This window comes from Sapajus apella, unplaced genomic scaffold (genome assembly GCF_009761245.1).
Source record: "Sapajus apella isolate SASKATOON/1434 unplaced genomic scaffold, GSC_monkey_1.0 scaffold212, whole genome shotgun sequence".
Taxonomy (NCBI): Eukaryota; Metazoa; Chordata; class Mammalia; order Primates; family Cebidae; genus Sapajus; species Sapajus apella.
In genome coordinates this window covers 176,678-190,293 of record NW_022437152.1, presented here as the reverse complement: position 1 = coordinate 190,293, position 13,616 = coordinate 176,678, and the positions used below count along the sequence as shown (strand labels likewise).

The 13,616-nt window shown below is 51.6% G+C and overlaps 1 protein-coding gene across 10 annotated transcripts in view; it reads right to left on the bottom strand.

Moving 5' to 3' along the window:
• Nucleotides 1-13,616, bottom strand: part of AP2A2 (adaptor related protein complex 2 subunit alpha 2) — a 73,623-nt gene that overhangs the window by 38,746 nt on the left and 21,261 nt on the right. For 4 of the 10 annotated variants that reach the window (XM_032270565.1, XM_032270567.1, XM_032270571.1 and 1 more), the window contains exon 2: nucleotides 7,221-7,289. The exons of 5 other annotated variants lie outside the window; for them this stretch is intronic. In XM_032270565.1, coding sequence (XP_032126456.1) covers nucleotides 7,221-7,289 — 69 coding nt within the window. Of the gene's footprint in view, nucleotides 1-7,220; nucleotides 7,290-11,356; nucleotides 11,376-13,616 lie in introns of those variants that run through there. One more of the 10 variants, XM_032270569.1, reaches the window with a different exon arrangement.

Here is a 13,616-nt window from a genome sequence, read left to right as displayed (position 1 = left end):
AGGGGGCACACGCGTCCCAGTGCCCGGCCTGTGAGAGGGGGCACACGTGTCCCAGTGCCCGGCCTGTGAGAGGGCACATGCATCTCAGTGCCCGGCCTGTGAGAGAGGGCACACACATCTGAGCACGGGCTTCGCGACAGAGATCCTCCACTGGGAAGCCCAGCACCATGTCTCCTCCCAGCCCAGATTCCATCACCCGCTGGAAGCCGCCATGGACAACCACAGCCAAAAATACTGCCTGACCTCCTCCTACCTCCGGACTTTTCCCTGTCACTCACTCAAAGCATCTCTCAAAGGAACAAATATCTGACGGGGGAGAGGACCGACAGCCCGACTGGGCTGAGTTCTGTGGGACACGGACGCGGACGCAGGCGGGGCTCTCTCCCAGGAGAGCCGACCGGCCTCTGCTCCCGCAGCACCCCAGGTGCGGCGCTGCTCTAGAGCGCCCAGGCGCTGGGAAACAGGCCCACCTTCGTGGCGGCATGCACATTCCTGGCCTAACCTGGGGCCACAGCAAACAAGCAGCGATGCTCGTTCCACACCCTCGCCCACCTCAGTGGGGCAGACGAGCCCGCCAGCTCCCGTGACAGGTGCCTGGATGCATCTGGCATGTGTCACCTGGGCACGGAGGCCACGTGAGGAGCAGGTCCGATGCCCCCACACAGATCCGCCAGGTGAACCACAGGGATCCAGACCCAATCTGACTCCAAAATGCACCACCCAGTCAAAGTGCCGTGGTGCCAGGGTGAGCTATTGCCTTCCCATGCCACACGCACCCTTCCACTGCACACTCCGCCTCTGGTGGGAGCCTCTGCGCCTCTCTCAGTCACACTTTCTCAGCGGAAGGCACTGGGAGGACACCGGCGGATAAAGGCTGGAGCAGTATCACAGGGTGTGAGGCCATGAGGCCATAGGTGAAGCCCTGTGGTCCACACGTGACCTCACAGCCTCAGCCTGGCCACAGCATTCCCGTGAGCCTTTCGACGTGACTGTGGTGCCCAGAGGGCTCCTTGACCACGCCAGCACTCAGATTCCCTCTGCAGCCCCCACGCAACTGGCTAAGGATGGGAGGGTCCCGCTCCACAGCCCTTGGATGGCCGGCACCTGGCCTGCCCGTGCCAGCAAACTTCCCTGCTCTCCGGCGGATTGGGTTTCCCTTTGCTCCAAGCAAGTCCAGCTCTAGCTCTCAAGAGGGGCCTCTCCACAGCTGCCCTGGGGACTCTCTTCAGCCCCTGGGGGCCATATACAGTTCCTTCTATCTTAGAGTCATTCTATCAGAGCGCAGCAATTCTTTATGAAAAACCTCCCTCTTCAACCCACCGTGAAGTCCACCTCTCCTGAAAGGACCCAGACTCACAGAGCCTTCAAAACGCTAGTTCAGTCCTGGGCTAGGATTACTTCTTTACTCTAGGGATTTCAAAATGTTAAGCTGAACTTTAACATTCAAGGAGGAGGTAACAGGAATGCCTGTCTCCCTGGTTTGCGCAGATCAGAGAAGAGAATGGCTGGGAAGCCTCACCCTAAATCCTAAAAGAATCACAACTAAGGAAGGGCTCCAGCCTGACAGGTGCAGCCACTTGCCTGTCCTGTGGTCTCAGACACACTCCTTAACCTCTCTGAGCCCAACTTCCTCAGCAGGTTATAAAAATGAAACAGCACACCACACATGGAGCTCCTGGTGTCTGGGGCAATGTAAGGTCACAACACAGGTTCGTGAGCACCATCTTTCACCGACTCATCAGATGCACACAGACTTCACAGATGCTAGCACGTGACAAAATGCCCACCTCAGAAGGACTGAAACCTGCTTGCTGCTTTTTTTTTTTTTTTTCAAGACAGTCTTGCTCTGTCAATCAGGCTGCAGTGCAGTGGTGCAATCTTAGCTCACTGCAACCGCCATCTCCCAGGTTCAAGTGATTCTCCTGCCTCAGCCTCCCAAGTAGCTGGGACTACAGGCACCCGCCACCACGCCCGGTTAATTTTTATATTTTTGGTAGAGACAGGGTTTCACCATGTTGGCCAGGCTGCTCTCAAACTCCTGACCTCAGGTGATCCACCTGCCTTGACCTCCCAGAGTGTTGGGATTACAGGCGTGAGCCACTGTGTCCAGCCTGAAACTTGGTATTTTTTAATAACAAAATATCAAGCAGAATAAGATAAACAAGAGTGAGTCAGGAACCAGAGCCTTCAGGCGTTCTCTCGACTTGCAAATTGGGAAGAGGGACCCTGGCTAGTCACCAGCCACCTGGTCAGAGGCACTGCTGGCTCCACACTCTCCAGCCCCCAGAGCCTGCGCAGGGCTCACACCCTCAGGGGCAGGGTGGGGCTCCTTCCACCTCCTCACCAGTGCACACCAGCCCCAACAAGTGTGCGGGACAAGGCAGCTGCTCAATCAACTCCTGCCAATTACATCAAGGAACTGACAATCAAGCAAACTAACAGCAAAATGAAAAACAGGCTACCCAAGTGAAAAAGAAAAAAATATTTGGTCTTGAGACAAGGTCTCACTCTGCCACCCAAGCTGGGGTGCAGTGGTGTGACCCCGGCTCACTGCAGCCTCAACCTCCTAGGCACAAGTGATCCTCCCACCTCAGCCTCCCAAGCAGCTGGGACCACCAGCATGTGCAACCACACACGGCTAATTTTTCGAGACAGGGTTTCACCACGTTGCCCAGGCTGGTCTTGAACTCCTGGGCTTAAGTCATCTGCCTGCCCCAGCCTCCCACGGTGCTAGGATTATAGGCATGAGCCACCGCGCCCGGCCTATTTTGCACATTAATGTGCGCTATCTGGGAAACTCCTGAAGACGATCAATAAGAAGAATTTACCAACCAAGTACAGTGGCTCACTCCTGTAATCCCACCATTTTCGGAGGGTTCACTCAAGGTGGCAAGTTCACCTGAGGCCATGAATTCATGACCAGTGAGACCCCATCTCCACCAAAAGCTTTAAAATATGCCAGGCGTGGTGGTGCACACATGTAGTCCTAGCCACTCAGGAGGTTGAGCTCAGGAGTTCAAGGCTGCAGTGAATCAGAATCATGCCACAGCACTCCAGCCTGGGCAACAGAACAAGATCCTGTCTCTTTAAAAAACAAAAAAAGAAACAACCATGTCTCTGTAGAGTATGGTAACCGAACAGTTGTTTTTAAAGGTTTCGAGACAGAGGGCACACCCGGGAACATCCCAGTGACCCCCCTGGGCTCCCGCAAGCACGGCAGGTGCACACAGCACTGAAGCCCTACCTGTGAGTCTGCAGGATGAAGGGGCCGTCATGCAGACACCACCAGACCTGGCAGGGCCTGCTCTCCATGGCTCTGCTCCTGGCCCACACCACACAAAGCACGTCCTTGCCACAGCGGAGGGAGGAAGAATTCAGAGGGGAGACCCCCTTAACACAGGGGTCAGGACAGGCATGAACGCTTCAGTCCACGCACCTCAGGTCACACATCAGATGGCCACACCTAACACCCTCATTAAAGGATCAAAATCTCAGGTAAGCCATCTGGGCCTACAGTTTTCTTAACGGCAGATACATACAGACTCAACGCTCTGAAGCTCAGTACTACTGAAGAAACTCCACAGACAGACATGACTATTAGACACACATTGGGAGTGACCCTCACCTCTCCCGCTTCCTGCCCTTCTCCGCGCTTTCACCTGGGGAGTGACCCTCACCTCTCCCGCTTCCTGCCCATCTCCACACTTTCACCTGGGGAGTGACCCTCACCTCTCCCGCTTCCTGCCCTTCTCCACGCTTTCACCTGGGGAGTGACCCTCACCTCTCCCGCTTCCTGCTCATCTCCACGCTTTCACCTGGGGAGTGACCCTCACCTCTCCCGCTTCCTGCCCTTCCCCTCTATGTCTCCACACTTTCATCTGGGATTATTTCCTTTGGAATTTTCTTTAGCACAGGCCTTCTGCTAAGAAATTATTTCCATTTCTGTCTTCAGCAGGTATTTTCAGCTGCATTCTTAAAAGGTACTTGTGTTGGGTATGGATTCTTTCCCTGGTTGTAACTTTCCCCACATTTTGGGGTTCTGTAGAGTGCCCCATGACAGGAAGCCCAGCAGCAAGTCAGGAACAGGACTAGCTCGATGCCACTTCACTCTGCCCTAAACGGTATTCTTTGGGTGATGGCTTCAGCTTGGCATGGAAAGGGGTCTCTAGGCTTTGACTTTGAGCCCTCTAGACAAGGCTCCTCAGCCCTGGCTACTGACACCTTAGCTGAAGCCTCTGTTGTGGAGGCCACTCTATGCACTTGGGGTGTTTAACAGCCTCCCGCTTCCACCCACAAGTGGACCCACCTAGTTACGACAATCAAAAATGTCTCCTAGGGGCTGGGCGCCGTGGCTCACGCCTGTAATCCCAGCACTTTGGGAGGCCGAGGCGGGTCAATCACTTGAGTCTACGAGTTTGAGACCAGCCTAGGTAACATGGCAAGACCCCATCTCTAAAAACTTTTTTAAATGTTAGCTGGACATGGTGGTGAGTGCCTGTGGTCCCAGCTACTTGGGAGGCTGAGGTGGGAGGAGACGGCTTGAGCCCAAGGGGTTGAGGCTGCAGTGAGCCGTGATCGCACCACTGCACTGGGCGGCCTGGTCAACACAGCAAGATCTTGTCTCAACCAATTAATACATCAATAGAACGAGCATTTTCAGCAGAAGGGTTGGTCTAAGTCAGCAGTGCTCACGCAGTGGCCTCATGCCACATGTAGTCAGTCAGTGAGCCACTGAGACAGCCAGTCCAAAGAGAGGCTCACCCTAAGTGTGACATACACACCAGACTCCAAAGACTTGGAATAAAATAACTCGGTATGTGGTTTTTTTGCTTTTTTTTCTTTTCTGAGACAGAGTCTTGCTCTGTCATCCAGGCTGGAGTGCACTGGCTTAATCTTGGCTCACCACAACCTCTGCCTCCCAGGTTCAAGCGATTCTCCTGCCTCAGCCTCCCAAGCAGCTGGGACTACAGGCACGCACCACCACGCCCGGCTAATTCTTAAATTTTTAGTAGAGACGGGGTCTCGCCATGTTGGTCAGGCTGGTCTCAAACTCCTCACCTCAAGTGATTCAGCCATCTTGGCCTCCCAAAGTGCTGGGATTACAGGCATAAGCCACCACAACCGGCCATTTTTCTATTGATTATGTGACAATGATATTTTAGATATACTGAACTAAATAAAATATATTATTAACTTCATTTGCTTCTACTTTTTTTCAACGAGGATGCCAGAATATTTCGACCTATGAGTGTGAATGATACTCCATTTCTACTGAACAGCTCAGCTCTAATCATCTCATCTGCCCACAGCTGGTGTGGGGGCTTTAGGCAGCACTTTCTTAAAAACAAGTAGATTGTTTTCTGTGTCTGCCACAATCCAGGGCATGCACATGCTCAACAAAAGCCAACAGATCACTGTAGGGAGGGCCACCTTCCCTATCTAGGACAGCCAGACAGACATGAAGTCTCCTTTGGTCCCAAAACATTTACAGAGAGAGCTTTTAATTTTTTTTTTTAATTGAGACAGAGTCTCGCTCTGTCGTCCAGGCTGAAGTGTAATAGCACAATCTTGGCTCACTGCAACTTCTGCCTCCTAGGTTCAAGGGATTCTCCGGCCTCAGCCTCCCGAGCAGCTGGGACTACAGGTATGTGCCACCACACTCGGCTAACTTTTTGTATTTTTAGTAGAGACAGGGTTTCACCATATTGGCCAGGATGGTCTCCATCTCCTGACCTCGTGACCTGCCCACTTCAGCCTCCCAGAGTGCTGGGATTGCAGGCGTGAGCCACCACGCCCGGCCGGTGCTGGTTTCTTTTCAAGAAATTTCTACATATGTCCTCATTTCCTCACAATTAGCACAGCAGGGCAGATCCCGTTCGATGGAGGCCCGGTGATGCCAAGAGTAAGGCTGGCTGGCAAGGGCTGGCTTTGTCAGGGTCAGGCTCCCCCAGCTTGAGAGCTGTGACTGAGCAAGAGGGTGCCAGGACCCAGCCCTTTCAATCCAGTGCCGCCGCCTCCAACCAGCAACCTGGGCTCCCACGCTCCCAGACAGGCAGGTGGTGGTGACGTAATCTGAGTCTCCATCCGCCCTTACTTTTCACCTGTGTCCCTCTGCAGTATGTCTTCCGCACACAGCCCCATTTCAGAATCCACATCCTAGAGAACCCAACTTGAGATCCATGGCTTTCCCATTTTACAGTTGAGAAAAGACGTGCAGGCTGGGTGCGGTGGCTCACACCTGTAATCCCAGCACTGTGGGAGGCCGAGGCAGGTGGATCACTTGAGTTCAGGAGTTCTAGACCAGCCTGGCCAACATGGTGAAATTCGTCTCTACTAAAAACACAAAAATTAGCCAGGCATGGTGGCAGGCGCCTGTAATCCCAGCTACTCAAGAGGCTGAGGCAAGAGAATCACCTGAACTCAAGAGGCAGAGGTGAGCCGAGATCGCACCACTGCACTCTAGCCTAGCCAACAGAGCAAGACTCCATCTCAAAAAACAGAGAGAGAGAGGAAAGAAAATACTGGATATTTTCTCAAACCCTCAAAAAGTACCCATCCCATGAAACTCCAGGAGTCCCCAAGCTGTCTTCTGCCTGTCCCTCCAGTTCCACAGGGGTCAGGCTCAGCCCTCTCCCCGACTCACTGTGGCTGGGCAATTTCAGCTACACCGTGGCTAAAGTATGCCCAGGGAGGTGGGCCAGGCATCAAACCTGTAAAAATTAACTAAAAAACTAAGGCTTGAAGGATTAACTGGGCTTTCACAAATGTCCCAAGGACTGAAAACTAAATCTCTACTTTACAATTCTTCAAGGATGTTCAGGGAAGGCACTCAGTGCACACGGGCTCACAGAGAGGCCGTCCACCAAAGCGGGTCAGCAGCAAGCGTTCGGTGGCGCCTCGCGCAGAGCGCCTCCCGTACCTGGTGTTTGTCCTCTGAACCCCCAGCACACTGGCCTGGTGGCTAAGGCTGCTGGCAGCACACAGTCAGGCATGGGACCAGACACCAGGAGGGGCCACGCCGCCTAACCAGCTCCACGCACGCCCTTCAAAAAGAGCAGCCAGCGGCTCCATTCCAAACATTTCCTAATTCTGACAGAGCCCTGACAGAAACTGAGAACTTCACTCTGGTGTGGGGGAAGAAAAGACAGTATTAAAAGATCGGGTTCTTACTCGAGAAAATTTGCAGGAGGACATTGTGTGGAAAGGTTAAACACACTTACCTTTAAATTTTGATCTGATATTTGCCAGTTCCTTGTTTATCCTCTTTATTTCTGCTTCTTTACTTTTGCCTAAAAAAAATAACAAAAAGGTGTTTTTATTTTAACTGATTTCTAAAGAAACACCACTTCCCTGATAAGACCAACACTCAGAACTCAGGAACGGGATGAGGCCCCCACTGAAGGCGGGAGGAAAGCCAAAGCTGACACCTGCCTCCAACCCAGAGCAGCAGGAAGGGCAGCGGTGGGGCCGGGCCAGGGCCAAGCTGAGGGGCGTGCTCAGGTCAGCACAGCCAAGGAGCAAGCCCTGAGCCCTCCGGCCAGCCGCTGCTACCCAGCACCACTTCTAATTCTGCCTTTTCACCAAGTTCGGAACTCAAAATACCTGCTGGACGTTTGCCATAATAAATAATCATCAGCCAGTAATACAGTACAGCAGTTCACTCCTAAAATTGACTTTCACTGCCAAGGTCCTAAGAGCACAGTTTCACTACCGTAGGCTTCCAATTTTCTTTTATAACATTCACCTCCACAGTTTCTTCCTGGATCAGCTGCAGTCGCCAAACAGGCACAGCCTCTGCACATGCAGCTTCCAGATCCAGCTCGGATGCGCCCATGAAATACGGGCTGCCTCCCCTGTCGTTACGGACTCAATGTTTCCGTCTCACAAAGTTCGCATACTGAAGCCCCAACCCCAACGTCTATCTGAAGACGGGACCTTTGGTTTAGATGAGGTCATGAGGTGGGCCCTCATGATGGGATTAGCATTCCTATAAGAAAAGTCCCACCACACACAGTTAGGTACTAGTATCATGAATAATGTCCGGAGTGCTCCCACCTACAGGCCCAAAGGCTAGCTGATCTAGTCACCCACCTATTATAAAATCTAGTCATTTAAAATAGTCTTTCTTTTTGGCTTATGCATCCCCAATGGCAATCAAAATATCTGAATTTACACATTTCAATTTGATGTCCCTTATCTCAAAGCAGAAGCCCTGGATGTGTAATTGTTCACAGTCATAAAATGACGGGTGTCACGGCTACAGGTGCCTTAGTCTGCTCTGGCTGCCATGACAAAATACCCGGGACTGAGGGGTGGAAACAAGTTTATCTCCTCACAGTCCTGGAGGCTGGAAGTCTATGACCCACCTGCCGGCAGGCTGGTTTCTGGTGAGGGCTCTCTTCCTGGCCTGCAGACCACCTTCTATGTGCTCACACGGCCTATCTTTGACGCAAGCTTATGAAGAGAGCACTCGCTGTCTTCTTCTTATTAGGAACCCACCCTTAGGACTTCATTTAACCTTAATTGCCTCCTAGAAGCCGGATCTCCAAATCCATCACCCCGGGGCTGGGGCTTCAGCATATGAACTGGGTGGAGCCAGGGAGGCAACCCAGTCCGTAACAAGAGGGAACCTTCAAGGCAGACTGATGCGTTTCTTCCCTCACTATCCACGAGGCACCCACAACTGCCCACACGCTGCGCTGGGCACCAAGGCACAAGGACGAGCAAGCACAGACATGGTCTCAGCTCCCCCACAGAAGACACAGTCTGGCAGGACACTGTTACTGATCAAGCAGTTGCACACCTATTTAATTACCATGTACCGTGTAAGGAAAGCACATGAAACTCGGCGAGATTATGATAGAGGGAAAAAGTCTGGGCTGCAGGGCAAACAGTTGTTTGTAGAAACATGAGGGTTTTCCTACAAAATCTGACAGGTCCACTTTCCTAATACTCAGCTGTGATATCACACGTGCATACAGGCTTTCATCCACAGTTCGTGGCTTGTAACCCCGCCAGTCTTGTTATTTTTCCCCAAGGCAGACCCTAAGACCAACAATGGACTCTATCCCCCCCTCCCCTGCCGCCGCCTTTCTGTCTTGGAGCTGGCCATAAGTAAATTCTCTGACCTACCCTGTCTGACTGTGGATCACAAGACCCCCATCTCAGAAAGGGCCCTGCCCCACACCCTGGAGGAAGGAATGCCACAGAGAGGCCGGAAGAATGTGCACAGACAGGCCCTGCTGGGTTCAGACCACACCCTTCTGGTCCAGTCCCATTTGTACATGGCTGTCACTCACGCCTATCTAATGAAGTCTCCATAAAAGGCCCAAGAGGACAGGGTCTGGGGAGTGTCCGGACACCAGAACACAGGGGTTCCTGGAGGGACACGGAGCAGCCACACCCCTGTGCCATTCCCCAGGCATCACTTCATCCACATCCTTCCTACTAGCCTTTACGATCAAATGAACATGTTTCCCTAAGTTCTGTGAGCCACTGTAGCAAACTAAGGAGGCGGTGGTGAGATCTCCATTCACAGCCTGTAACCCAAGAGCACAGGTCACAGCCTGAGGCTTCTGACTAACATCAGAAGTAGGGAGTCTCGGGACTGCCCTATGAAATCTGACACTATCTCCAGGTAGACTGTGTCAAAATTGAATTGGAGGACACCCCGCTGGTGCCCACTGCAGAACTGATTGCTTGCTCGCTGATGGGCGAACTCCCCACATATGTTGGGTTCACAGGAGTCTTCTGTGTTGTAGTGGGACAGCAGAGGAGTAACAGCTCAAGGTCTTCTCTCAGCCCACACCCATGAAGTTTGGGAATCCTCCGTCGTACAAAAGAGACAAAAGGCACATTAGACATGTGACAAACTGTCAGTACATCCTAAATCTACTGCTAAATGGCCTAGGCTCAACAAACACTCGCCATGTAAGTCACAAGCCAGGCATGGGATAGAGGAGACCACGTGGAGCTTAGCTCTCCCTGGACCAACTGGGAAAACTGAGCCTAAAGAGTACAGGTGATTTTAACAGGGATACACGTTTATCACGTACTGTAAAAACACACCTATGAATCACACAGGGTAAGGTGAGTTGCGTGCAAAAACAAGTTTGTGTACATTTAAGTCACTTTTTACTCTTACTTTTTATTTAAAAAAAAAAAAATTAAAGTCAGATGCGGTGGCTCATGCCTGTAATCCCAGCACTTTGGGAGGCTGAAGCAAGCGGATCACCTAAGGTAAGGAGTTTAAGACCAGCCTGACCAACATGGAGAAACCCCATCTCTACTAAAAATACAAAAATTAGCAAGGCCTGGTGGCATGCCTGTAATCCCAGCTACTTGGGAGGCTGAGACAGGAGAATCACTTGAACCCAGGAGGCAGAGGTTGCAGGGAGCCAAGACCACGCCGCTGTGCTCCAGCCTGCGTAACAGAGCAAGACTTCGTCCCAAAAATAAAAATAAAAATAGAGACAAGTTCACCAGGCGCAGTGGCTCACGCCTGTAATCCCAGCACTTTGGGAGGCCAAGGCAGGTGGATCACAAGGTCAGGAGTTTGAGACCAGCCTGGCCAATATGGTGAAACCCCGTCTCTACTAAAGACACAAAAAATTAGCCGAGTGTGGTGGCAGGCACCTGTAGTCCCAGCTACTCAGGGGCTGACGTAGTAGAATCACCCGAACCCGGGAGGCAGAGGTTGCAGTGAGCCAAGGTCGTGCCACTGCACTCCAGCCTGGGCGACAGAGCAAGACTCTGCCTCAAAAAAATAAAAATTAAAATTAAAAAACAGATACCTCCTAAAGTGCTGGGATTATAGGCGTGGGCCACTGCACCTGGCCTTAACACACTTTTTTAAAGCAATCCTAAAGCTGACTACCAAAAAGCCCTTTTCAAGTGAGTCTTTGGTTTAAGGATCCATAGCTGAAGTAAAGGCTTCTGCAGCAACCCATCCACATCAGAACACGGCACAAGCAGCCCCGCCAGGCCTGGTGCTCACAGGTCCAGAGGACAGGAGCTCATCCCTGCCCTCCGAAGGCACAGGGCCTAACTCGACCACAGCTGCTTCCAAAACTGGTCTTGCCTTCCCCGACAAGACAACCTCCCTCCTCCAGAACACCATGTGTCTTTTACCACACGTTTCCTGATAAACAAGGTTTAACATTTGCTGAACTGAACACTCCTTTGAGCCAATCCTATCCTAGAAAACTCCAGATGGACAGGTGGTCAGAACAGGAAAATCAAGTACCTATGCGGCGGCTCCCCACCCGGCTCCCCCACCACCCAAGCACTGCCCCAGGTGCTGGGCACAGAACAACAGCTTCTGCCCCCGGGGACCTTTAACAAGACACAGCCACACCCAAACCTCCTGTCCAGTCAGTCTGTCTTCCCAGCCCTGAAAGCTGCTCACAGCAGTGACCCCTGGGCAGGCCAGCGTCTCAGATCCCCACTCCTCTCTGTATGGTGCCTACCCAGCAGACGGCTCTGCAAGGAAGCAGGGCAGCAGGCACAGGGGGACGCTGGCAGCCCGATGCCCCTCAGGATGGCAGGCTTTTTGGACCTGGCTGAGTCAAGGGAACAGTGTCTTGGGAGCTTCTGCCACACAAAACCTGCAGGCGGCTTCACACAGCTGGACTGCGCGTGGGTGAAGCGCTCTGCACTGGGTGCAGTGTGCCATTGTGCATGTGCCTGTGTGTTCATGCCAGTGCGTGTGCACCACTGTGTGCACCTGTGCACTTCTCACAAAGGTGCACACAGGTCGGTGCTGGTAAGTCTCAACAGCGACCCTGTGCTCTCTCCCTGGCAGGTGCCCTCTACCCACCCAAACACCAGGGAAAAAAACCACTCCAAGCCGGGACTTCTGTTGTCCAGAATCAACAGAGCTCAGCTCTAAAGCAGAAATAATAAAAACCTGGGGGCAGGGAAACAGGAAATAATACTAAATGAGCTAAATCAACTTTCCTAAGCGAATCTACAGATTCTGTAGGTTGTTAAACCACAAAATAAAACTAAGAGCACATAATTGATAGAGGTCACCACGAGGAAAAGCAAATAGTTAAACCTCGCTCCTCTGTGCAGCAAGAACTGAGACAAGCCACAGCTTCTCACCCACAGCTTTTAACTGCCCAATTTTCAACACATACACACACACACAAATACACACACGTGCACACATGCACACACCACACACAAATACACACATTTACAAACACACATAAATACACATTTATACACACAAACACAAATACACACATATACACATAAATACAAACACATAAACCAAATACACACACGCACAAATACACACACATGCACACATGTACACACCACAAATACACACATTTACAAACACACATAAATACACATTTATACACGCACACACAAATACACACACGTGCACACATGTACACACCACACACAAATACACACACATGCACACAGGTACCCACCACACACAAATACACACATTTACAAACACAAATACACATTTATACACACAAACACAAATACACACATATACACATAAATACAAACACACATAAACCAAATACACACACACACAAATACACACACATGCACACACCACAAATACACACATTTACAAACACACATAAATACACATTTATACAAACACAAATACACATATACACATAAATACAAACACACATAAACCAAATACACACACACACAAATGCACACACATGCACACACCACACACAAATACACACATTTACAAACACACATAAATACACATTTATACACACACACGAATACACACATGTACACACACACACACACACACACACTTTAAAGCCAGGGCAGGCCAGCCGCTGAGGGAAGAAGCAGAGTGTGGTGACTAGAGTGAACTGTGGGGCCAGGCACGTGGCAAGGAATCCCAGCGCTGCCCATGACCCACTCTGTCATACCTCTGAGCCACACTTCCATCAAAAGGAAAGCCACCAAGGGCCACACAACCTCACAGGATATGTCTGTGCGAGAGAAGGTAGAGAGAAAAGCAGCATGTTGTCCAGGCCTGAGGATAGGAGCGCCCAGGCAGGCCCAGTGTCCACAGAGGGCTGAGCGTGATGCGAGAACCAGGGCTGGAGAGGCCCGGCCCCAGCACCCCACGGAGCAGAGACGACGCAACGCCAGGGAAAAGGGGAGGTGCAGTAACAGCAGGCGGATGAAGCCCAGTCAGAGCCGAGACAGAGCCAGGACGGAGCCAGAGACTTCCAACTGCAGCTGCCAGAGCCCCCAGACCATGACTCCTCCGACAGTTCAGGAAAACTAATTTCACATAACAATGAGCAACCAGGCCAGGTGCAGTGGCTCACGCCTGTGGGAGGTGGAAGCAGGTGGATCACCTGAGGTCTAAAGTTCAAGACCAGCCTGATCAACATGGGGAAACCTCATCTCTACTAAAAACTAGCCAAGTGTGGTGGCACACGCCTGTAGTCCCAGCTACTTGGGAGGCTGAGGCAGGAGAACTGCTTAAACCTGGGAGGAGGAGGTTGCAGTGAGCTGAGATCGCACCACTGCACTCCAGCCTGGGCAACAAGAGCAAGACTCCATCTTAAAAAAAAAAAAAAATAGAGTGGGCACAGTGGTTCATGCCTGTA